This window comes from Triturus cristatus, chromosome 11 (assembly GCF_964204655.1).
Source record: "Triturus cristatus chromosome 11, aTriCri1.1, whole genome shotgun sequence".
NCBI classification, from domain to species: domain Eukaryota; kingdom Metazoa; phylum Chordata; class Amphibia; order Caudata; family Salamandridae; genus Triturus; species Triturus cristatus.
Window position 1 is genome coordinate 280726155 of NC_140594.1, and position 25366 is coordinate 280751520.

The 25366-nt window shown below is 43.2% G+C and overlaps 1 protein-coding gene across 2 annotated transcripts in view; it reads left to right on the forward strand.

The window, feature by feature from the left end:
- The window catches only part of CASTOR1 (cytosolic arginine sensor for mTORC1 subunit 1), a 163761-nt gene extending 152057 nt beyond the window's left edge, over positions 1-11704 (forward strand). For both annotated transcript variants that reach the window (XM_085633254.1, XM_085633255.1), the window contains one exon: positions 9790-11704. In XM_085633254.1, coding sequence (XP_085489380.1) covers positions 9790-9855 — 66 coding nt within the window. In that variant the 3' untranslated portion in view covers positions 9856-11704. The remainder of the gene's footprint in view (positions 1-9789) is intronic.
- Positions 11705-25366: the final 13662 nt, after the last annotated feature.

A 25366-nucleotide genomic window follows, 5' to 3' on the forward strand; every position in this document is an offset into this window, starting at 1 on the left:
CATACTGGTAAGTAGCATTTTCCTTCCCAGTTTTCTCGCAGCAGTATTAAGATGTCTGGGGTGTTGTTAACGAGTTTCTTGTATGTTAGTGAGATTGCCCTTTGGACCATATGTTCCTCAAGTAGCCTATTTTCTAGAGGTGATGAGTCTGGCAGCGTTCTCTCTTTGGGTATTTTCGCTTGTAGTGCGTGTCGGAGTTGTAGATATCAGAATGCCTCGGTGGGGGCTAGATAGTATGTCTTTTGTAGTTCTGTAAATGGTCTGATTCCTGTTACAGAATATATATCTCCCACCCTTGAAATGCCCAGCAAGTCCCATTGATTTAATCCTGGTCTCTTAGCCATGTCCCCAAGCAGCTCCGACTCCCACAAGGGTGTTGAAAGAGTGAGCTTGCTTTTCTATCCCAGCTTATTAAGTGTATTAATCGTTCGAGCAGTGGGTCCCTCCCGGGCTCAGTCTTTCAGTTTGGTATATAATGCTCGTAAATGACCCCCGGCTGTAAAACCAACCGTTCAATTTGGTAGGCTGGTTCTGTCATAGGTTGGTATTATGTTTGGATATCTGGGAGGGCAATTCAGTCATCGAACCAATCCAGGGTTAATTTATTTAGGGCGATTTTAGGGGTCCCCCATCCCATAGAAGGCTTCTGACCTCGCCTTGTATAGCTCTAAAATAGTTATCAGATACCGGAAAGGGTGTATTCTGTAAAATGTATAAAAAAAGAAGGCGAAGACGTCAGTTTTTTAAGAGAGCCGCTCTTCCCAGCAGGGAGATGGGAAGATTGCACCAGTGTTGTATATCTTCTTTCAATCGGACAGATGACAGCTTTTGACCTTCTGCCCAAAGTCTGCAATGTTATCTTGGCAGCCAGGCGTACCTCCACCAAAATGGTATACGCCTACCGTTGGGGCAAGTTTGTAGCAGGGTGTGCTGAGAAACAGATTGATCCTGTTTCTGCCCCCCATCTCGCAGGTCCTTCTCTTTCCCTTGTCCAGCAGGGCTCTGCTCTGGGCACCTTATGGGGTTACCTTTCTGCTATATCAGCCTTTCTGCGGTTCCCTGACCATCCATCCCTATTCAAACTGGGGTTAAGGACTCTCGCAAGAATCCCTCTAACCCGACCATCCAGATATACAAATATTTGTAAACCTTAATATCTCAAACTTCTGAACGGATGAACACCAAATCACAAAAAGCTTAATCTGTGGGCCAAGCTTCAGCTTGCTGCCAAATTTGGTGTAATTCCATTCAGCAATATTTGTGGTAGGGCTGCCTAAAGAAGTCTATGGAAAATGCACGGGAAAATGTGCTTTTTGGACCCCCCTTTTTTTGTAGGCCCCTGCTTGATGGATCACCCTGAAGCTTTCCAGGAAGGAGCCGAGGTAAATTTATTTTTTCTTTTGTTTTGGAAAGGTTCATGACGACTCATCAAACGGCGCCAAAGTTATTAGCGAAACAAAAAAACTCCTGGTCTTCGGAATAACAATCCTAACTAACTTCCCAGTGGCGACCGCCATGTCTTGAGGGTGTCAAGTGAACTATAAGATTTAACCTTGTTGCCCCTGCCCATGTCTGGCATGCAGTCTGATGAAGTCACCTGATGTTCTTCCCATGTACACCACTCTCTCCTGTCCCTGCTGGTGGGGCTTACCGTGGGGGCAAGAGGCCCCCACACAAGGCATTGTCTACAACTTGCCACATTGACAGAAAGGGGATGGAGTTTCCTACGCATGCTTTTGATCACTCACTTGCATTTACTTATAGAATTATAGATGAGTAACAGTGAATTATGGAGATGTTTTTCACTGATGGGTTATAAGTGACATCAAATCGACAACAAGAGCAAAACTTGATTTGACTTTCCTCAGGACCGCGAGGTGAAAAACATCCCCCTTAATTCACTCTTCACCAGAGACATTTTAAGTTATGGGCAACGAGGGCAATTGCCCAGGGCCCCCACCCCCCTAGGGGTCCCCTGGGAAACAGAACTTTGCATTTATTCTCCATTTCCCTAACTTACAATATCTCCCTGTTCTCTGCCTACCCCTACCTCAGACAAGGTGTGTCTCTGTCCAGTGCCCTCTTAAGGATTTTGGGGCAAGGGGAGGGTGCCCTCGCAAGACATATTTTAACTGTTTTTGTGTGACCCTTTTACTGAACATTTAACATATGGTTACGCGTTGTTTGACGTAATACAACCATGATTTCGGATAAATAAAATTAAAAATAGTTCTGGACCAGGGCCCCCAAAATGTCTTGCCTAGGGTGCCCCCCCACAATTCTTAAGATGTCACTGCTTTTTACCAATCTACAACGGTATGTTCTCTATGGCCTCCAAAATAATCTGTCTCTGCTTTGAACAGCTACCCATGGGCACAGGAGTAGTGGGGGAGCAATAATTAAGATGGCCTCACCTCCCTGTCCCAAATAAAAAAATTAAAAAAGAAATACATGGCCTCCTGCCACCCCCCAAACCAACCAGCACTCTCTGTGTCTCCTCTCCCCTTCCCTGCAGAAGCTGTGCTCCCTCCCTTCATGCACCGCTGTCTCTGAGAGCGCTGTCGCTCTGGCCTGGAAGTCACCGGTTGCCACGTCATAGTGGTTAATAGCTCAGCAGAGAGCTTGATTCGCACCGTCCCCATATAGAGCTGTTATGCAGCAGCACCTCCTAAAACCGCTAACATAAGCAATAGAAATGTGAGATGGGTGTTTTTTTAACTGTGGCTTAAAGCAGATGTTTTATATCCAGAATGTTGTAAAATGGGTTGATGTGAAGTTGCAATGTTGTCCATACACCTTCGCGAAGGTTGCTAAGACATGAACACCTTGAATACTTTAATGAATACCCTCCTCCCCATTCCGAAAGGTGGTCAGAAGTGGACTTGGAGTATTCCATTTTGCATCTGTTCACATAATACACACCCCAGGTCTACGAAAATATTTTTTGTTTATTATTTTATTGTTTTGACGTATCCTTTAGTCACGAATAGAGCTGCTTTTCATTCACCTCAGCTAACTTCTTCCGACTGCCACAGTTCATCTTCTTTGCCAGGGGAGAATTTAGCGAGTAGATTTCGAAAATTGTTAAAAACCTATTAACTTTCACATTCTTTGTCACTAACTTAATTTTGCAGAACGAAAGTACGGTAGATTCGCAGTCAGTGTTATACCACCACCTAGTGGCCGTGCTCCGAAACGTATGTAAACCAACGTTTTAGGGCATCGACAGTAGGTTGAGAATCTAGATTACATTATGACATTGACCATAAGCCCACGAAGCCCCACGACGTAATCACCATTGCTGTAGTCAGGATTCAGACATATCCATAAAAGATGAAAATGTAGAATTGTCTCAACCCACCCATCACATGCCAGAATAATGCAAGTATTCCAATCTAGCCTCAAGTCGTAAAAACGTTGTTCCAGGCAAGTCACCTTTTCCTTTATTCCCTTACTGTTTCCCAAAGCAATATTGCTGCTGGACACGTCCAGACCTGTAGATAGCGTGTATCCCTATGTGAACCGTGAGGAATTCTGGAGGGTATGTACTCTGTGTTTATATTCTTTGTTTCAGGGGTCAAACCCTGTAAGGGATCTGCGCATTTAAAGGCACCTTATGGGTACAAATGCACAGCCTGACCCCTTTGTCTATTTATCAGGTTTTGCCCCAGACCCACTGACCATCTATTCAGAATAGTGCATTACCATTCTCCTGTTTCTGCATATCCGCGTGGGTCTCTCAGGGAGACAGTATGGTACACCGTCAAAGGCGTTCAAGGGAAACCGCTTAACTCAGGACTTTAAGGACAAAGAGATCAGAATTCGAATATCTCCTTTAACCCATCTTATGCCGTGACTTCGGTTTAGCAGCAGGGCTGCAGGCAGAGCTTCCTCTCTCCCAGCTGTCCTGGGGTTTCAAGCCCAGCTTCTGCCATGGGATCCACTTTAGCTTTGTCAGCAAATGTGAATTTAGTGCCCTTCCCTACCTGGGCTCAATGAAGCATTTTATTTTGAGCTGTAGGTTACAATCTTCAGCGTCTAGCCGGTATGAAATATTGTAGCTTTGCTATCATGAATTATTTGTATAGGTCCGAGACAGCTAAACTCCATTTAACAGTTGGCCTGGTTGGGTCATTTGCATTTACGTTTTTTTTTTCAGTCCATAACATCTCAAAATCCTAGCCCCTGCTTGTCCATGGGAGCGAGATAAAAACACATAGAAATTTAGGTCTAATAGGCATTTTATACAGTGCTATGGTGTCTGCCCTAAACGTGTGTGATCTAGTCAGTTTATAGGTGTGGTTGTCCTATGACTGTGTATCCACTTCCACTGTGCATCTGCCTGCTGCTGTGAGCTTCATCTGAAAGGATCTAATGTCACTGGTCATGCATTTATAGCATGTGCCATCAACGCATAATGTGGTTTTGCGCCACTCCATACTTGCCTCCGTCACAGGGCCACCATATTGTCCCCTGCTATCGGAGCCTATCCTGTTTCAGCTTTGCCTACAGACATGGAGTTTCTACAGAGACGCTGAGGCTGTCGACCATTGGTGATTGGCTGCTAAAGGTACAGCTTTCATGCAAGGCTGAGGTCTAATCAAGCACAGTACAAACACACCTCACCCACCAGCAAGTACTTACTGCAGTTTGAGTGTCTCTCTTCTAGCAGGGCACTATATCTCTTTTTTGTATGAATATTTTTTCTATCTATGCTGTCCAAAGCACATTGCTGCGTTGATCTAGCTCCTTCAACGCTGTGAGCCACGCGGTGATTTAGTGGCTGTTCTCCTGAGTCGATACCTGATAGTGGCACAAACTCCATTGATGCCCATGGATTTGTTAAAGTGCCCTGTTCTCATTTGTTTTCTTTTACTGTAGCCCATTACATTCATTAGAAGCAAACACCTCTAAACGCCTATCCTGCTCTTCCATTGGTTAATGTAAAGCCAAGAAAGTTGATTCACTTTTTTTCTGTATTTCACCTACTTTTCTTGTTGCTTTTTGGACATTGATCGAGTTCTTGTTCTTAGGGTTTTTGTAAATGATGGCTGCTCGGGGAGCACCGGGTTGCTATTGTTGACCCCCCCTAGTGTGGTGAGCCCTTCCAGCTGACTTCTGAAGATCTTGGCAAGTAAGAATCTCGAGTCCTTATTCATCTGTACCTGGTTCCTTTCGGATCTTCGATTATAGCTGCTCGGGTTCTGTTACGTACGATATATTCTTTGATCTTCATTTATGTGTTGTCAGCACAGTTTACTGTGGTAGATGCTACCCAGAGTTTGTCAGCATCACGTGATGTCTAACCCCCATCACGAGTGTTATTTTTGTGTCCGAACCCATCCACCGTTTTAGAAACATTTCAACTTGGGATATTGTATGGCAATTCTGGTCTCCGTGTCTAGTTGTTTCATAAACTTCAAAGATGCGGTGAGGGAGCAGGTCACGGATAAAATGCAGATTTTTCACAGGATAAATAAAGTGCAAACGTAGATGTTGAAACCCTAATTTTTGTTCAAACCCGGACAGGTAGCGCCCGATTCTTAGCTAAGCAAACTCTGCGTATCTAAGATTCATTTTCCATGGTGACTGGCCCTCTTCGTACCTCATACTGACTGCAGTAAAAATGCCCCCGAGTCAGCCGTTACCCTTGCCGCCTCTTTGCAGTTCCGAACATTTCTTCTGAATGCAGTTTAAAGCGCCGGTGCTGCTGGTACCATTCGCACTTCTGCAGTCAGTCGTCCTTCGCTCCACAAGTGCCTACAAGAGATTGCACCAGGGAGTCCAGCCTGCGCGGAAGGATACACTCGCATAAGCTTCACGCCGCTCCGGAATCCTCCGCGCGCAGACACTAAAGTCTACTTCAGGGGCAGGTGACAGTTGTGGGGCAAAAATACACCCTTCTTTGCGCAGACCAAACACCACAGGAAACCATGGTAGAGGCATAGTTCACCTTTGCCACAGGTGCCTCCTTCCAACTTACAGTATTGAGCAGACCTCGGTAGTTGCATGTGGAGGCTTTTGTTTACGTGCTCGGGCAGGTTGGCTTGGTCAGTTCCATTACTTAGTATGTCCCCTTGGGGGAGACTAAGAGTGTGAGTAATGGTTTCCTCAGCTAACTAAACCTGGAGGAGCTTCAGATGTGTTTTGTTTTTGTTTCCTAAACATTTAACTGTCGTTTTTTCCAGCATACATCTATGTGTTATGAACAGAAGGGGCCGTAACTTTACTGTATCAGTTTGTGTTCTTCTGCTGTCCCAGTGTTACCTGTAAAACTCCTTTCTGCTATTGTGGTCCATCCCTTTGTATCTAGGCTCACGCTGTGTGTCGCAAACACACATACGTACCAAGACATCCCTGAGTTCACCCTCACTGTGCTTCTGTGACTCCTCATTTCAGCCGCACTATAGCAATCTGCAGCCGTTTGGAAAGATATCCTTTGGTTGCTGATGCTTTTCCCGCTCCCTTATGAGCCGCAGCGTACAACTGACTCCTAGTGCTGTCTGCACTCGGGTCCTAATTTACCTGCTCCGGATCCTCTGACCTTCCTGTGTTCTTAGGTTGATGCTTTCCTCTTGGCTGTCAGTGCTCTTGACTTGTATCTTCAAAATTAAAGGGTGTTTTTGACTTCTTTTTATATCTTTTATCAAGGGCAGAAAACTTTTAATTAACAAATCTAAGACATTTGTAATGACGTGGGAAAAAAACATCTAAACCAAGTAAGGCCTTTTTTTTGGAGGGCACAAAAATGTACTCGGTTAAATCTTTCTGTTACCTCGGCGTAACCTTTGCAGGAGATGGGAAATGGCTACGCGAATATGATAACATACGACATAAAATGAGTAGAAATACCAATAGTATTTTCAGATTTTCAACCAAAGTGGGAGCCAGAAGAATTAAAGATATGGTTGCTATTTATAATGCCAGGTGTGTATCTTCTGCTCTTTACGGCGCAGGCATCTTGGGGCACCATTCTGAGAAGTCATTACAGCAAGATGAAAACATTTTTCTCAAACACTTGCTGAGTGTTCCTCCTTCAGCTTCTATAGATTTGATACATCAGGAAGTGGGACTTAACTAAATTTCAGATTTAGCCGCCTTACGTCCCCTTCTATTATGGCGCTCTATTTGGTCGAAAGAGGAAACATTATTTACACAATGTATTATTAAAGATTGCCTGAAGTTGGATTATTGTTCTCGTATCCCCTGGTTGAGTTTTATCCATTATTGGTACAGACTTTTGTACAATTGTAATATCTACACAGAACCAGAGTATGTGGCTTTAATTTCAAAAAGGGAGATTAAAGAAACCTTTTTAGATTATAAAAAGGTGGTATGAGAGAGACTAACTGGGAAACAACCCACTTTGATATACTACCAACAACTAAACCTTAAAGCTGGTTGTCAGGCATATCTGACTGAAGTAACGAAATCCACCCATCGTTTTGTTCTGACACGCTTAAGGCTAGGGATTGTTCATCACCTTGTGGCTTTCCCGATTATGAAAAAAAGTACTAGCTCCGTGTGCCCTTGCGATAACATGTCTAAGCAAAGTTGTTGCCACTTTTTAATGTTTTGTAAATTTTATCTCTCACTAAGGAAATTTTATTTGAAACCCCTTTTTTTTTAAATATAATATTCGGTCCACTAAAAATGCTATGAGGCTAGTTTCCACCCTGGAAAGCCCGGATGTTTGTTTTTATGTGGCATTGTACATTTTAAAAAGTATTACTGCTAGGAAATACATCATTCCTTAAGTTTGTACATAATATGAAGTGGTGCATTGAATATAGCGGTTAATTTTTACAGAATAGTAGCTAAAATAGGAATATAGTTGGCATGTGACACTTTATAGCGTAATTTGCACATAATGTACAATGTTAGCACATGTCACTTTCTGCAAAATCTGTAGGTATTTTACTATGTATTTTACTTTGCGAATGATGTAGAGGCTGTTATAATGTATAATGTTTTTCTTTTTTGTTGCTTATATGGTTGTTATTACAAACCGAATAAAGCTTTTGAACTGAACTGACTTCCTTTGTACTAATTATGTCATGTGCACGCTCTTGCGTTTCCTTTTGATGTTCTGTGTTAACCAATGGAATATCCCCTGTGCAGTCTGTGTACCTAGCTGTGTGCGGGCTCTCTTCATCATCTGTTTTTACTCGTTGCTAAGAGGGATGGGCCTTCAGCTGCCTCTCCCTTGTACCATGCTCTACTTTGCTTGTGTACCATGGAATGACACTTTGAACTGGCTGTATCTTGTGTACCACAGATATCATCTCTACCTCTGTGCACTATCTGTACTCGAAAACATTTTGATGACTCTTCTGACTACCATAGAGACCCCCTTCTTTTTACTTTGACCTTTGTGGGTATACGTGTGGGGGTGGGGGTTATGTTCTTTTTTGGGCGGTTTTACACACCGGAGCAATCTTTTGCTGCCTGTACCCTCAGTGCTGTTATACGCCTCTTATTTAGTCTGTGCTGCTTACATCAGAGATTCCATTATGCTGCCCTGGTACTCATCACTGCATGGATCTTCTTGCACCCCCTCTGTTTTCAGTGCACATTTCCTTACACCCCCTAGATATTCTTTTTCATTGGGGTCATTTTTCAGCTGCCCATGTTCTCTTTACCAATGGAATCCTCTTTCATCATCAATGCCGTTCACAATGGGGATCCAGTTGTGACATCTGGTACCCTTTGCTACGCTGTTCCTCTGAAGCTGCCTGTATTTTATCCATGGTGATGCCACTGTCTGTGCCATGGACCGTTCTCTTACTTTGCCTGTGTCCTCTTTTTCCATTGTGGTCCCTCACCCTCCTCATACTCTGCCTTCCAAGGAGATCCTCTCACATTGGTAGGGTAAGATGAGGACCATTTGCAATGGATCAGATAAAGCACGTGGAACCCCCACTGGAGCAGTAAATATTCATAAAGACAAACTCTCCTTTTTGTAGATTTGCCCATTTACTCTGCCCATTTCTTCTTAATCTTGTGCTTGAGCAGCAACAAAAAAGTGGCACCGGTAAGCTGATCCATTCAGTTTTAGCCTAGGTTGCACAGTGCAATAAGAGATGGGATAAATGTAGATTTAAAAATACAGACCCGCCCCCTTCCCATTGTTTCCCATGACTGACAGATTTCATGACAATAGGAAATGCATGTCCCTGGATGCTTCTCGGGGCTAGTGAGGGAACCCACAGTTAATGCATGCCGAATTGTGTCGGCGAGCGCCAATCATTCAAGGAGAAAAAAATCATAATGGGTAATTCCTGCAAGTTTATTAACCACTAGAAAGGGAGCTTGACTACTTGTATCTTTACTGTCTTCTTTCACTGTCTAGGGTCCTTTTGTTACAGACATCCTTTTAGGCTATCTGTGTCCTCTTTACCACAGGGGTTTCTTCTTGCAACACAAGCATTTACAACCAATGTCCCTTTACTCTGCCTATACTCTCCCTGCTATGGAGATCCCTTATCAGCCCCTTCACTCCCTATCACTAGAATTATTTTACTATTGACCAAATACTAGGTGCTTCTCAGTTTGTTTTTCCCATGAGCAACGTATTGTGAATGTGGCTTATTCTGCCCCCCCCACCTCCTCCAAGTTTCTCATAACTGACACCTATAGTGGGGAGGAAAATTTCCAGAGCTAGAAACCTATCCTCTCAGGACTTTGACAGTGCACCAGTAGTGCTAGTGTGCAGATGAGGGATGGCAGCTACAGACCTCCGAGTAGTCCTTCTCAAAAATCACAAAGGAATTGTCTTTTGTTTTTTAGGTTCCTGAAGAGGACATCAGTAAAGTCATACAGGTGCTGCAGAAGCGGCAGGAGAGTGGAAGGTAACACAGCCAGCAGTACTGCCTCTCAGCGACTGTGAATGGACAGACATTTGCCAGGCGCAGTCACAGACCACACTTACCTCTGCAAAGTGGAAAAGAGCAACGTAACGACCAGTGTGAACTTGCATTTCATCAGCAAGAAGATTGTAAATATTTTCTGAGGGAATTTCAGCTTTTTCTTTTCCAAGAGGTTTGCCAGAAGGACTTGCAAATCAGAGGTCCTGGCACCGTATCCAATGGAATAGTTCTTGTTGATGCCCAAGCTGTTGCCTTGGAAGACGGACAGCAGTGGGCCTTTTTGGTCCACCTGATTCACTATGCAATCACACTGTGCCTTTTGATCCAAACTTTGCAAGATGGAGCTTCGATTACACTCAGGCTGCATAAACTAGTCAGTGATAGTTAAGAAGGGGAGAGTGTAGATTGTTGGATTGTTCTTCCACTATATTTGGGGTCCTGAACTGGGTCAAGGTTGAAGATTTAGTTTGTTTGTTGTTGGCAGGAGGATAGACTTTAGATTACAGTCTCTGACTTATGAGTGCTTAGTTTACAGTCTGTGACTGCGTTAGGAAGTACAGTGGTAGGTAAGAAAGTATATTTGAAACCTCTCCGGAAGAGGATAGTTTACTTGATTGGTGACTCTGAATGAGAATGTGTAGTAGGCATGGTTGAAGGAGGGAATTTTTATTTACTACATGTGACCACTTTTAATAGGTCTATGATGGTCAGATACGGACTGGTTGAGATGGAAAACCTTCGATTACAGTATTACAGTCTGTGATTGGTTTGCAGAATCTGCATGTCTTGTGTGCTTGATAGAGATGAGGAGCTGAGTTTACAGTCTCACAGCACGGCTGTTACAGAATCTCACATGGGCTTAGTTTTTTTTTCCTTCTGTGGTTCTTTGAAGAAATGTGACATTTTGTTCATTTGGTAAGGCGGGATAAACTACAGTTAGTTGTAGTTGCATTATAGAGTAGGTGATTCATGAAAGGCGCTGTTTAGAGTTTCTTAAGAACTAGGGTTTGCAGTCAGTGACTAGTTGCAGGTTGTCGATGTAATGTGTATAATCCCCAAGAGGATAACTGGTTTTATTGGATCATTGAATTTGAAGTTTTGTTTTTGTTGGTGGCAAAAGAGTGTTTGATTTTGAGGATGGGTGTTTCAGACCTGTGCCAATGGAATCCGCAGGTATATACAGAGCCACAACTGACAGTTCTTACAGTATTACTGTGTCTAACAGGGTTAATGGAATTTCCAGAACTGACACGCTGATTTTCATCTAAGCATCAAAGATCTTTCGTCAGCTAGAGTAGTAGGCAAGGATACCTCAATGAAATATAAGCTGTTGAGTATTTAACTTGTGCTCGTTGGTGATGATGGAAAGAGCCAGCTGGGTGAGAAGAGGCCTTTTTTCTAGCACTACAATTGACTGTTTTGACAGAGTAGCACAGCAAGGACACATGAGGAAGACAAACCCTCTTCGACTGAAATGGCAACACTCCATAAAGCACTCCTGCTGGTTCCCTATGTTGGGATATAGCACTTAGTAAATTTGAACCAAGCTAGATGCAGTGCTTATTGTGTTTCATGTGCTGTGTCTTAGTGGGTGGCTACGTTAAGTTTGTGTAACATGTTTTCTGGTGTATTGGAAATAAGGTGACCACTGCATCCAAGAAATAAGGCAGAGACCACGTCAAGCTGTTTCAGCTGTTATGCCTTCCAAACTATTTATCTGTTTGGTTTTTCGCAGGAACAGCAGAGATTACTTGAGTTCACACAGCGAGAAATGTATATTTTTGTACTCCTTTATTTCTTGTATTTGTTATATGGAAATAAAATAGTTTTTGAAATATGTTTGTGGGCTGAATTGAAAGATAAAGTTGCATATTGTTAATTCCACATCTGTCCCTGAATATAACCTGCACACTTCTGTATATCTAACAACAGCATAATTATTCTCCTTAGTAAACAGACTTGTGCATATACTTGCTAGTTAAACACAAGAGCGACAACTCATCTGGATGGGAATCACAATGTAGCCTGACCTCATGACCATTCGCGATTGTAGGAGGCCTTGCATAAGTTTTGGAGGGAGATAATTGATTGTACTTTGGGCATTGTCAAGCATGGTGTCTAGAAACCTCCATGCTGCAGTTATGATGCAATTGCTTGACCTAAATATGTGAAAAACACTCAAGACCAGATCTTAAATGGATTGCCTGAAGAATTCCTTATGGTTGTGAGAGGTCAGTTACAAAATAGATTATTAAGACTGAAGAATGAGAATTAAAAAAGTACAAGAACTGCCTGAGGACTTGAGTGAGGCAACTATTGTGGTCATACTTTAGTAATGCAGATCAAGGAGCAATAAACTATTGCGGCCAAACTTAAGTGATACAGACTAACGTGCAATGTGGGACATACTTGTCCTTTTCACCACTGGATATAAAGTCAAAATCCTGGCAAAGACTGTATCCCACAGACTAATAAGATGCAGACTTGTAAAGGTTAATGCCAATGAGATTGGAGTTACTAAAAGGAAGAAGGCTATGAGCATGTTTGGAAGCCATTGTGTATATCAGCAAACCACTGTTTTACATGGCAAAGACATTTCACTCCAGTGGAAATACCTCTTTGCAGTTGACCAACCCCTACAGATGAGGGTCTAGTTTGATTCAGTCCATCCGGCTGCTTTATGTATGCATGCATTTATGTTCTTACTGAATTTATATAATACAGTGGAGCATTGTATATAGTAGGATGTGACTGGAAACTGGTCATTGCTTTACCCAAATTGGATAGAGCCCAGATAAATGGCCAGCTATTTAAAACCATTAGTTGACAATGAGGTTTTAGACAATGAGGCTGTTATCAACACTGCTTTTCACAGTGTCGCAGGAGCTGATTCTATAGTGCATCAGAAGAGATCCTATTTTGAAAAAGTGTAATTGGAAATTGACTATGCTGATAGAATACCAATATTTACCGTTGGTATATTAGTTTGCCTGTAGCATTGTATGATGACTGTGCTCGTACATCAATGATTTTTTATTTTTTTTATTTGTAATATATTCTTCCTGAAAGCATTTTAATAGTATGCACCATGAAATGTTGAGAAATTATTTATTATGAGGATAGTGGGGTGGGAAGTATTGGAAGTGCAGAAGGTCCGTTTGGACAGACTACTGCTGAGAAATAGCCTGTTGAATGAACTGTGGTGAAAGACTGAGTATTTATTGGAAGATGGATATTCTCTTCACAAGAAAGTTGTTTCAAAGAAGAGCAGCAGTATTAACGAGGGACAGGCCTGAGCCTCTATGTGCATGCTAGATTAGCGTGACACAAGGACCAAATTAAAAAAGTAAGCGTACTGTCTCAGAAGCCGTTGGGCTCTCATGGCAGGGGTACACACCCATTTGCCATACAGGGGACATTTTTGTCCATTACATTCATCCTATGAGCATGACCACCTGACACCGTGAAGCCACATTTCCTGTCTGAAAAATCCACCACGGTGCTTTGTTCCAATTGCAAGTTCTTCTTGAGCAAGGAAGGGAATGCCACACAGAGTAATCGAAGAGCTGCTGTGTTACCCGCGCTGGTGTATGCATGCCAGCCAGTCTCCCAGAGTTGAGGGGGGCATTGCCTGAGGTCTGCAGTTTGGTAGAGAAGTTGACAGTATGCTTTACACCTAGAATCCTGCTCCCCTGATCAGAGGGATGAAGTGTCTGGCCCTGCAGGAAGAGAGATTAAGTAGAAGCAGACTGCTTTCTGGCATGAGAAACACCCAGGCGTTGCTGACTTCATGAGGGGACTTCCATTGCAGAAAGGGCTCCTGCCTTGGATGCCTGCGCAGCTACTCACCCAATGCAGCACCAGTCCCAAGCAAAACCACCGCTCTGGTACAATGCCAGCAGAGATGCTGCTGATCACGCCAGCCAATGGATCCCCGCCAGTGCCAGTTGACTGTAGTATTGGGGCCATACATGAAAGGCTGATCTACACACGTCGATCAAGTTCTGCTACGAGAGCAGTCGCTGTTCCCTGAAGTGATCCTTATAAATTTGGTGCAAACTATTGACCTGAACCGCAAAATACACTGAGTGAGTTGAGACCTACGAAGCTCTGCCTTTGTTTAATTTGTGCCTGTGACTTCATTAGAGTAGATCATCTGTAAACAAACAACCACTCCTAAAATGGAGAGACAATGCGCTACTTATCTACGTGTTGTAGTTGGATTTACAACCTCACAACTAAGCGCCATTGAAATGTGTCCTATTACATTATGCTGTGATAATAAAATACTTTTGTTTTAATTAAGATAAGCACTGGGTTGGATTAACATATTTATTGTGTCTGTTGGTTGACTCTTGAGATCTGAGCTCTTGCCCCACACACTACCTCCCTGAAAAGCCTTTGACCGCTTTCCCTCACTGTCATGAGAATCATCTACAGAAAGGGTGTGCCTTGCCCAGCTTGCAGAGCTAAAGAAGGACAGACTCCAGGATACCAGTGGCAGATTACCTCAGCCACTATGGCTGGGGCCAAGTATCTCATGTCTGCCTTGTAGTTCCCTGAAATGGGTCAGAGAGTATGCATGCAATATTTGAATAGCATAAACCTAGTCAAAAAGCTGTGGAGTGTTGCAAGGGGTCTAAGGTAAAGATATAGTCAACAGATGATTGAACCGGTCACTGAGTTCTGGCAGAAGTGAACTGATACTGCATGGTGATATTATGTTCTTTAAAGAGGTCGTTCCTAAATTGGAGTAAGGTTGGTGCACTCAATATGGATACATGGACGTTGTTTTAGATCCTAGGTGCACAGATAAAGAAGGGCTTTAGCCTTGTTGGTTTCTTTTTACACTTCTTTATCTCCAGGCTGATGGTGTCCTGCCTGCTGGTGTGCCGAGAGCCACCTAAAATGGTGAGCTAGTCACCTGAGTAGGCAGGGGGCTGGGTGTGGTGGGTTTCGAAATGAAGCAGCTGGTTTTGAACATCGTGTGGTCTAGTAAGGAAAGGGGAGCAGTAGAGTTTTATCAAGTTGGAGGTGATGTGGTCATATTTCTTTAGGCCATAGATAAGACGTCCAGATAAGAGTACAAGGGCAACAGTTCTGAAGTTGTTCTCTGTGGGGAACGGTTTCACATTCTTTAGTAGAGAGAGCAGGCGCCAGGCTGCCTTTCTGTTTTTTGACAATGTGTTCGAGAGTGAAGTGTGTACAGGATGACTCCAAGTAGCTGCACAGTTGATGAAAGTTTGGGTTCTAAGCGGTCGTCACTGATCCAGGTTTAGACTTGTTCTAAGTGAATAACAGAAATGTTTTCTTGGTGTGGTTGATCTTCATGTAGGTGCTAGTCCTCTAGGCATAGATGAGGTGCATGTTGTGTTAGATAGCGTTGACAAGTTGGGGTATTTTAAAACTATTATCAGTGAGAGGTGCACCAAGGCACTCCATGTAGAGGTCGAAGATTATGCGGGACAAGATGGATCCATTGGGACTGTGCGGGTGACAGGGATCCTCTGGCTGCTGGAGATGGCCCTGTGACCTAACCAGTGTCGGCTGGATAGGTAGGAGAACCAGTGAAGGAAAATATCAGTAAATCCCATTCTAAACTTCAGGGTGAGATTATCGACTGTGATCAGAGGTCAGCAATATCAGGAGACATGGATTATCTTCATCTGTGGTCAGGAGGATTCAATCCGTGGTGAGCTGTCTTTTGTGATGCAGGATGATTTGAAGCTAGAGTGGTAGTCGGTCGTGTAGGAGATGGTTGGCATTGATATGATCTTGATAGTTGGCATGGTCCTCAGGTTATATTATGGATTTGTTCAGGAGTGGAAGGATCTTCCCTATATTGTGAGCTTCTGGGAAGGTGCCATGAGTAAGAGAAGCATTGATGATGGAAAGTACGGTTAAGAGAGGCTTCTTCAGAAAGAGCTTCAACGAAGGTCAATGCTAAGACATCTTCATAGAAAATGGCTTTGAAGATGTTCACTAGGTCAGCGAGATAAAGCTTTGAAGGATGATCATTACTGACTGCTATGAGAAGGGGAGGGTTTAAGAGAATCTCTTCTGTATATTGTCACTGAAGAAGCGGCTGATGGAATTGCACTGAAGACAGTGGGATTGGAGGGCTAAGAAAGGGGGTTGATTCAGTAAGTGAGTGGCTTGAAGAGCCTATTTGTATCTTCATTAATGTTGTTTGTATGGTATTTGCTTTGGCTCATGCGATGAGGTGTCTCTGTGTTGCCTAAATGGACTCTGGTAGTGTGAGGTCATTTGGGGTTCTGTTTCTTTTCCAATTTTCTGTTACTTGCTGTGAACAGACCATTTGTTTTCAGGGAGTACTCAAGGTTTGGGTTTGTACTTACATGTTTTCATGGGAGTGTTAGTGTTCCATTGGTTTTCCAGAAAAGTGTTGCAGTCTTCTAGAAAGTTGTTGATGTCAGATGTGGAGTTGGTAGGGTGAGAGATGCGTTATAGCTTTTAAGATGGCCGTGAAAAAGTCGTTGAAGATTTATAATGCTTGTTATTCGCTTTTAGGATGAGCTCTACGTGTTAATTGGATGCTGACCAGGGAGATGGGATTGACACAGTGGCTGGTCCAGTCCAGGGTGATGTGGGGTTTGCATTGGAAGATGATGATGTCGAGAAGACAAGGTCAAGGATTTGCCATTTGGGGGGTGCTCATTGGGTGACTTGTGCCGTGTTGAATGTGACATTGAAGGTGAGAAGAGTGTCTCTTGATTTTTGTTTTGTTTTTGTTTTTCTTTTTCTTGGGCAGTTATTGTCTGGAAGGCTAAAGTCACCCAGGAGGATGGTGTGGAAATGTTCTATGGGTGACATGCTGGAATGCTCCAAGAATTTGTCAATTAAGCCTTTATTTAGACTGGGAGGCCTGTGTGTGAGGTGGAAGGTAATGACTTGGTTGTAGAGTGGGAACGTGACATGCGAGGAGCTCCACTGAGTTGTCATTTGCTTGCCTAGAGTGCAGGACAGTGAGGACCTGTGGATAAGAGAGAGACCTCCTCGCTTATGTGCGCTTTCAGTGGATGCTCGGGTCTAGTATGTGCGAGTAAGTAGGGGTGAACTAGGTTTCTATGATGAGTGCATCAAGCTTGTGATATATGAGGAGTTCTGTGATGCATGGAGTACTGCAGATTAAGCACGAGTTGTAATGTGTGATAGTTTGAGGGTGTGTGGTGGTTAGTAGGATATGTATGAGGTTAATAAGTGTTGTGAGGATCCAGTGAGCATGTCTGGTATAGGGTTGTTCGTGGGAATGGATAGTGTGGTTGAGCTAGACACATGATATCTTACCTTTTCAGGTGCTTGCTCCGGTGGAGGTGGAGCAGGGGCACTTAACAGGCCTAAACAGATAAATCCTTTGTCTGTCAGCCCTAGGTTTGGTGTCAGGGCGGTAGGACGTCCCAAGGAGGTAATTGAAGCATTGAGGATACCAGTGATGTCACTTCAATAGAGGAGGATGCTGATATGTGTAATGGTTCATAGAGCGCATTGGGACAAAATGGAGCAATTGCTCCAATATCTTCCAGATGAGCACAAAGCTAAAGCTCAAGATTTAGAGCAGACAGGAAAGCTCATCTCCAATTCCTCTATTAGATGAGCTTTAGATGCTGCTGACACCTCAGCTCGAGAGATTAACACTAGTGTGTTACTCAGGAGGCACGCCAAACCTAAATACTCCATTTGATAAAAAGCACCTCCGGTTCCGAAGTAGATCAGGTATTGGAGAAAATAAAGAAAGACACTGAGGTAGCTAAATCAATGGGATCCCTACAGTCCTCTTCAAATCGTGGCTCCTTTCGTCACTCATTCTACCGTGGGGTTTCAAGACCACATCCTCAGACAATAATGCTGCCTCGTACAATCAATCTTCCTCCACAAGAGGCTTCTTTAGAAGAGGATACAGAGGGACCAATAGCAAAGGTAGGGGCAAGGGTTCCATACTACGTAATTCCCCTTCCCCTAACAAGCAGTGACTTAGCTATCCTTCCCTCCGATCATTTAACACCTGTCAGAGGATGTCTTCTACAATTCCTCCCCATTTGCCAATCTATAACTACAGACAAGTGGGTATTAGGAATTATCCAACATGGTTATTGCCGGGAGTTTACCACCAACCCTCCAAACATTCCACCTCGTTCTCACAAAATGTCGCCAGAACATTTACACCTGCTCAAACAGGAAGCCCAGTCTCTCTTGCTAAAAGGAGCCACAGAGCCTGTACCGTTACAATATCCAGGATCAAGCGTGTACTCCCTGTATTTTCTAATCCCCAAAAAGGACGGCTCCTTGAGACCTATTCTAGACCTCTGAGAACTAAACCACTGCATAGTTTCAGAACATTTCCAAATGGTGTCACTTCATCCCGCTCATCGCAAATATCTCAGATTAACATTACCAATTCAAAGTACTACCGTTTGAAGTCACCACTGCTCCCACAGTATTTACCAAATGCCTGGCAGTAGTGGCAGCTCATCTGAGAAGACAGCACATCCATGTCTGCCCATACTTGGACAACTGGCTCATCAAAGGCAGCACTTACCAAAAGTGTCTCCGACACACTCAAGCCACAATTCACTTACTACACCAACTAGGGTTTACAGTGAATGTGTTGAAGTCCCATCTGCAGCCTTCCAGCACACGGACTTATCTGGGAGCTACCATAGACACTCAAAGAGGTCTAGCCTCTCCCAGTGCAGCCAGAATTCTCAGTATTCAATCTCTTCTCACTCAATTTCGGCCCAACCAATGATTACCAGCAAGAGTCTTAATGCAACTGCTAGGAATGATGGCATTTTGCATCCTGATTGTTACCCATGCAAGACTTTACATGTGTCCCCTTCAAGAATGCTTAGCAAGTCAGTGGAATCAGTTGCAGGGTCAATTGACCGATCTAGTCTTGGTAGATGGCCGCACCCATCGCTCTTTGCAGTGGTGGAACCCACAAAATGTATCCAAAGGGCGGTCCTTCATCGACCCTGCTCCACAGACCGTGCTAACAGCAGACACATCGCTCAGTGGTTGGGGTGCTCACCTACACAATCACACAATCTAAGGATTGTGGAGTCAAAACAAACCCCCAGGATATTGCGTCATGGATTAGCAAATTGTGCGGCACAAATATGGAAATTTAGCAGCACAAATTTAGAAATGCTGCGGCATTTTTGCAGCACTTTATTTTGCTATTCTGCATAAAATGCCTCCCAGGGCCTACCACGTGCCCCATTTCCACTATGATTACCTTCCACCCCACGCCTCCCTGCCCCATCCTGCTGGCATCATTGCAGCCCTTAGTCATACCTTTTGTAATACAAGAAGCAAGAATCTTGTATTAAATGCTTGATGGCTACAGAATTTTCACTGGAAGCAACGTGCAGTGTGCAGTAAATGGAAGTAGGAAGAGTTCCATACTTGTGCCGCACAATTTGCTTATCCATGGAGCAATATCCTGGGGGGTCTGGTCCATGGAAAGATCCATGGCCTCAAATAGGCGTAGATCAACTGGCACTCTGTCTCCCACTGTCAGATAGACTGTGTCACCAGGGACCAAATTTCTAACGAGTTTGTGCTCCACTCTACCCTCCCGTAAACAATTGCATTCTGGCGGTACAAGCTTACTCGGCTTCTCTAGGGATTTTTCAGAGCGATACTCCTGGACAAAAGCTACAGTAACGACAATAAGAATTGCCACAATGATATTGACGGCATCATCAATCTGCTGCATTAACACACTGATGACTGTAGGAGATATACTTTTTCCATAATGGCTCATCTTCACTGATGTCAAACTCACTCGTCTATGACAAACCTCTGAGGCGGTTAAACCATTCTGTGGATCAGCCTGAAGAATCCTCACCACTTCACTAACTGGTAATTCACTTGCTTTTTTAGACTTCAATACAGGAACCATTGTCTCAACGGCATCATTAGGTATGTGTCCAAATCTGGAAACCTTAATCTTTTCATGGGAAATACTCTTTAGGGAAGTTGAGTCTTAAAAACACAATATGTGCTTTCTTCGTGTGGAGGCCCGTGTAAATCGGAAAGAGGCAGCTGGTTTTTCCTAAAATGAGGCGATCTTTCCCCGGGAGGAGGTGGCACCGATAACTGAAAGATGAGGAAGCTTCTGGTTCCCGGGGACTGCGTGCGCCTGACCACTGAAATACTTCTTTGCTCAGTCAAGACAGTAAGTGAGGCAAAGAAAAAGCATCAGAAAGAATTGCCTATATGGAATAAGGCTAAGGTACATCAAAGTGTACTCACCCGGGGTTGTTGCTGCATTAGCTGGGGTAAGGCGCCACCCAGTGGTAGTTGGAGATTCTAACACCAATGTGAAATGGTTTTGGATATTCGTGCCAAACATGAAGAGGATAGAAAGAGTTGCTGTGCTGCTGAAGACGCTGTTCCACCTCTGAAGTTAGTGACGTTCAGTGGGGAGGGAAAAACCTAAAAGTTTCGCGTGCACTTTTGTAAAAAGCGCTGCCTTTTTACAAAAGTGCCAATTTTGCGATTTCTTTTTTTGTGTGCAAATTGCGAAATTATGAAATCCTGGAGGGTCTGTCTAAAGCACAAAAGTCTCCATATAAATCACCTAGAGCTACTAGCAGTGTTTCTAGCGCTCAAAGCCTTTCAAATTCACCTCATAGGCAAAGCTGTCCTAGTGTGCACGGACAACATGACAGCTATGTACTATATATAAAAACAGGGGGGGGGGGGGGACACTCTAACTATCGTGCCTAGCACAAGCTATTTGGAAATGGGCTATACACTACAAAACGTATCTCCTTGCGGAGCATCTTCCAGGACTGAACAATCAGATTGCAGACCACCTCAGCAGACCGAAGCAGCAAATCCACAAGTGGGAACTTCATCCTCAGGTTCTCCTCCCCTACTTTCAGGAATGGGGATTTCCTCACATAGACCTGTTCGCCACAGCCCAAAACACAATTCGGAAGCTCAGGCAAACATCCCTCACACTGATTCTCATAGCTCCCACATGGGCATGTCAACCTTTGTTCACCACCCTGCTGGAGCTGTCTGTAGTTCCACACCAAAAGCTGCATCTCACCTCCAGTCTCCTCACTCGGAGCCATTGAGAAATCAGGCATCCAATTCCCAAAGAACTCAACCTGGTGATCTGGCTGCTGAAGTCGTAGAGATTGGTTATTAACAATTACCACCAGACAGCATGAATATCCTAAAAGAGGCTAGAAAGCGTACTACTAGAGCATGTTATGCAGCAAAATGGAAATGGTTTGTTATCTATTGTAGCAATAACAATATCAATCCTCTTTATGCTTCCGTGCAGAGCATCATCTGTTACATTTACAGCAATTTGGACTAGCCTACACATCCATTTGCTTACATCTAGCAGCAATAGCTGCATACTTACAAAACAGACAGCACTTATCTCTATTCAAAGTACCAGTTATTGAAGTCTTTATGGAATGATTAAAAAGAGTGATACCACCAAGAGTCCCACCTGCACCAGTATGGAATTTAAACATAGTCCTTACAAGGCTAATGGGTCCACCATTTGAACCAATGCACAGGTGTCAATTACAATTACTCTCATGGAAGGCTGCTTTTCTCATCGCAATCGCTTTACTAAGGAGAGTTGGTGAACTCCAGGCATTAACTATACAAAAGCCCTTTTTTCAGCTGCACAAAGACAGAGTGGTTCTAAGAACCAATCCTAAATTTCTTCCTGATGTAGTTTCTACTTCTCATAACAATCAATCAGTTGAGTTACCTGTGTTCTTTCCTCAACCTGATTCTGTAGCAGAACGAGCTCTACACATACTTGATGTTGGAAGAGTTCTACTATAATATGTAGAAAGGACAAAATAATTCCACAAAAAAACCCAGCTTTTTGTTGCTTTTCTGCCACCACACAAAGGCAATCCCATATCTAAATCAGGCATTGCAAGATGGATCATGAAATGTATCCAGACATGTTATGTGAAAGCAAAAAGAACTTTAATAATACCCCCTAGAGCAGTGTTTCCCAAACTGGGGTCCGCGGACCCCCAGGGGTCCGTGACACATTCCCAGGGGGTCCGCAGGCAGCAGTTTTAAAAGCACTGCAAAGTATCTTGTATAATTAGCAGTTTTCAAACAACAATAAAAGTGTCAAGATAACACCAGTGATTAATGTACCTGCTGGAGAGAGATGAGAGTTTTGTCCAGTGGCAGCTTTGACTTATCTAATGTAACAGAGGATTAATATGCCTACTGCAAAGAACATGTAACACACATTTTAAAAAACAGTATTTTATGTGCATAGGTCAGTGGATTACTGCTTTTTTCACAGAGATTATTTTGTTACTGTGAAGTTCATAAGTGACAATCGTAATCTAGCACAGTGATCTATAAAAAGTCATCAAAGAGCTGCTTGCAAACTGCAAGGTACAAGTTAGTGACGTTTTTTTCCAGTCTTTCATTATCGGAAATGCTGGATGCTGCTAAAAAGGTTTATTTGGGTGGAAATACATGTTTATTGTTAAAGTTAATGCTAACCACTGTGTCATGTTCTGAATCCTGAGTTTGTGCTTCTCTAGACCAAGCACTCATTAAAAATGCCTACCAGTATGAATGGCATGTGAATTCTACACCCTGTAGTCCCCTTTGCCTTATGTGACATTTTCTATACACTGATTTACAAATACGATTCACTGTCTCTATATGTGTGTGATGTAAAGTGCTCTGACATCCTACAATGGTATGAGAGATGCTATAAAAAATTAATACATGTGACAGAGGGGCTATGGAGAAATGAAAGGCACTGTTGGAGGGTGATAGTGGGGGAATCATTGAGGAACCCCACAAAAGATTGTTGTATTCTGGTGCATAGTAAATAATTAATTTACTTTTCTTTAAAAGCTAATACAATTCGATATGTAATGATAAATCTGTTGTAGACTGCATCATTGTTTCCTACATTTTTCTTTTGGGGGGAAGCATCCCAAAGCCCCCTATTTAGTGGTCAGGCTCACTCACTGCACTTGGTGTGCACCGTATGGGGACTGGTCTGAAAACATTTGCCAGGGCTGCTTTGGGTTTCCAGTCTGGCCCTGGCAGGAGCAGGAGCCTCGTATGGCAAAATAAAACCAACCATTTAAAAGTTAGTCACGGAGATGCAGAACCAACCTTCCCATTCATTTTTTAAATTTTTTGCAAATTCTTTCAATATAAAATACAACAGAAGTGGCGGAGAGTGTCGTTAGCCTCCTTGGCATAACGACACACTCTGCCACATCAGAAATGCAGGGTTGCACCTATATTTACAAGAATATGATGCAGCCCTGCGTTTCCCCTATGCAACACTTAACCTTGTAGCGCCAACGCAGGCACCCTTGCACCATAGTGCAAGGGTGTCTGCGTGCAGGGGAAGATTGTTTATGTACAGTAAGGTACCCCTTATTGCACATAAACAATTTTGAAATGCCATTTTGTCACTTCTATATGTGCTGCTTAATGCAGCACAAATGGAAGTTACAAACTGTCATTTTTTAAAAAGATTGTTTATGTGCAGGAAGGGTCACCTTCCTGAACATAAACAATTCAAGGCGTTTTGCAAAAATGAGGAGAAATAAAGTATTTCTCCTTGTTTTGCCAAGTTAAGACCAGGTTTTCCCTGTTCTTAATTTTGGCGCTGCCTCTCATTTACTCTGCCCTTGTTTATAGGGGGCAGCGTCAAAATCAATGGGTGTTGCTGTGGAATGCCCACCGCAACACCCACTGCCCACCCCTTTCACGCTAAGCATTGGGTGAAAGGGGGTCTTGTTTACAAGGCAGCGTTAAGCCACGTTAAGTGGCTTAACGCTGCCTTGTAAATAAGGTGAAGCCCCTATCGCCACCGGAACGTCGCATAAGCGACGTTCTCATAGTGTTAGGGGCTTGCAAATATGCCCCTAAAATCCTTAGTAATTTGAGTATTTGTTTTGTGTGCACACATGTTTATTGTTTTCGAATTACTGTTTTAATGTTTGAAATTTAAATCCTACAAATTGTTTGGGGGTCTTCGGCTTTCAGTGGTGACTCAATGGGGGTCCTCAGTAGTCAAAAGTTTGGGAACCACTGCCCTAGAGCGCATACCACTCGCAAGACAGGGGCTACTATGGCAATATTCCCCTAGCTGACATCTGTAAGGTAGCAACATGGTCTACACCCACACATTCACCAAGCACTATTGTGTAGATGTGTTAGCGAGGCAACAAGCTAATGTAAGCCAGGCAGTAGTTAATACATTGTTTCAAACAACTACAGGTTAGCCACCGCTTTGGGAGTATACTGCTATATAGTCCATGCAAAGCATGTGATCTACAGCATACATACCTTGAACGGATAATGTTACTCACCCAGTAAGCATCTGTTCTTGTCACGTAGAGCTGTAGATTCACATGCACCCACCTGTCTCCCCGGGTACTTGTAGTTGTTGCAGTTCTCACTTTACATACATACGCATAGACATCTCTCTTCTACACTTTTTAACCCCATTCTCACCTTCTACGGGAAAACAATCTTAAAAATGGATTTGATGCCCATGCGCCCTATCACTGAAAGGAGGAGTCACCTTACCTTGTGACTGGAAAGACTTCTTTGAAGAAAACCAACTTGCAAACATCCATACCCAACACTAGATGGCAGGAGTATGCAAAGCATATGAATCTCCAGCTCTATATGCCAAGAACAGATGCTTACTGGATAAGTAACATTATCATTATCCTTTGTCAGTAGATACAAAGGTGGCACTTTTATTTAGCAATCAAGGTACTAGTTGGTAAAATCAATGGAGCGCAGGAAATATAATCACACATAGAGGTAGGGGACAAAATGTCAGACAAAATAATCATATGTAGAGGTAAAGGATTGGATGGATGTAACAGCAGGGGATAGCAGCAAGAACAACTGAGTGGTAACAGTACAGGACACACAGCCGGTGACAATAAGGAGGGGAAACACTAATTGGTTATTGTGCCAGGAAGAAGGCAGGGGGGAAAAAATAAGAGAGTAATACTAAGGTAACATATTGAAAAATGTCCAGAGTTAAAGGATGGACAATCAGCAGTTATAAGCAGCAAGAAGATGAACGGAAGTGTAATAGGTGGCCAACGCAAAGGGTAAGAGGCACTTGGGACGTAGATAATCAAAGACTGGAAATTATTCTTGAACACATTTAAAGTGCTTTAAGATTATTAGCGCTTTGTAAAATATTGAAAACCAGGTAATGGTGCGAATTAGGGATTCTCATAGGATTGACTCATAGACTTTTTTTTTATGCTCAAGGCTTAATGTGAAGAGAGTACAATGCCCAAGTGTTGTTGACTACCAGAGATTATCAATTTTTCAGACAAATAGATAGGTGTAGACATTTGTAAGGCTTTGTGGGTGATGCAAAGTTTTAAATTGAGCTCTAGCTTCAATTGAAAACCATTGAGAGTTATAAGAACAGGAGCAATGGGGTCCATTTTCTTGCCTTC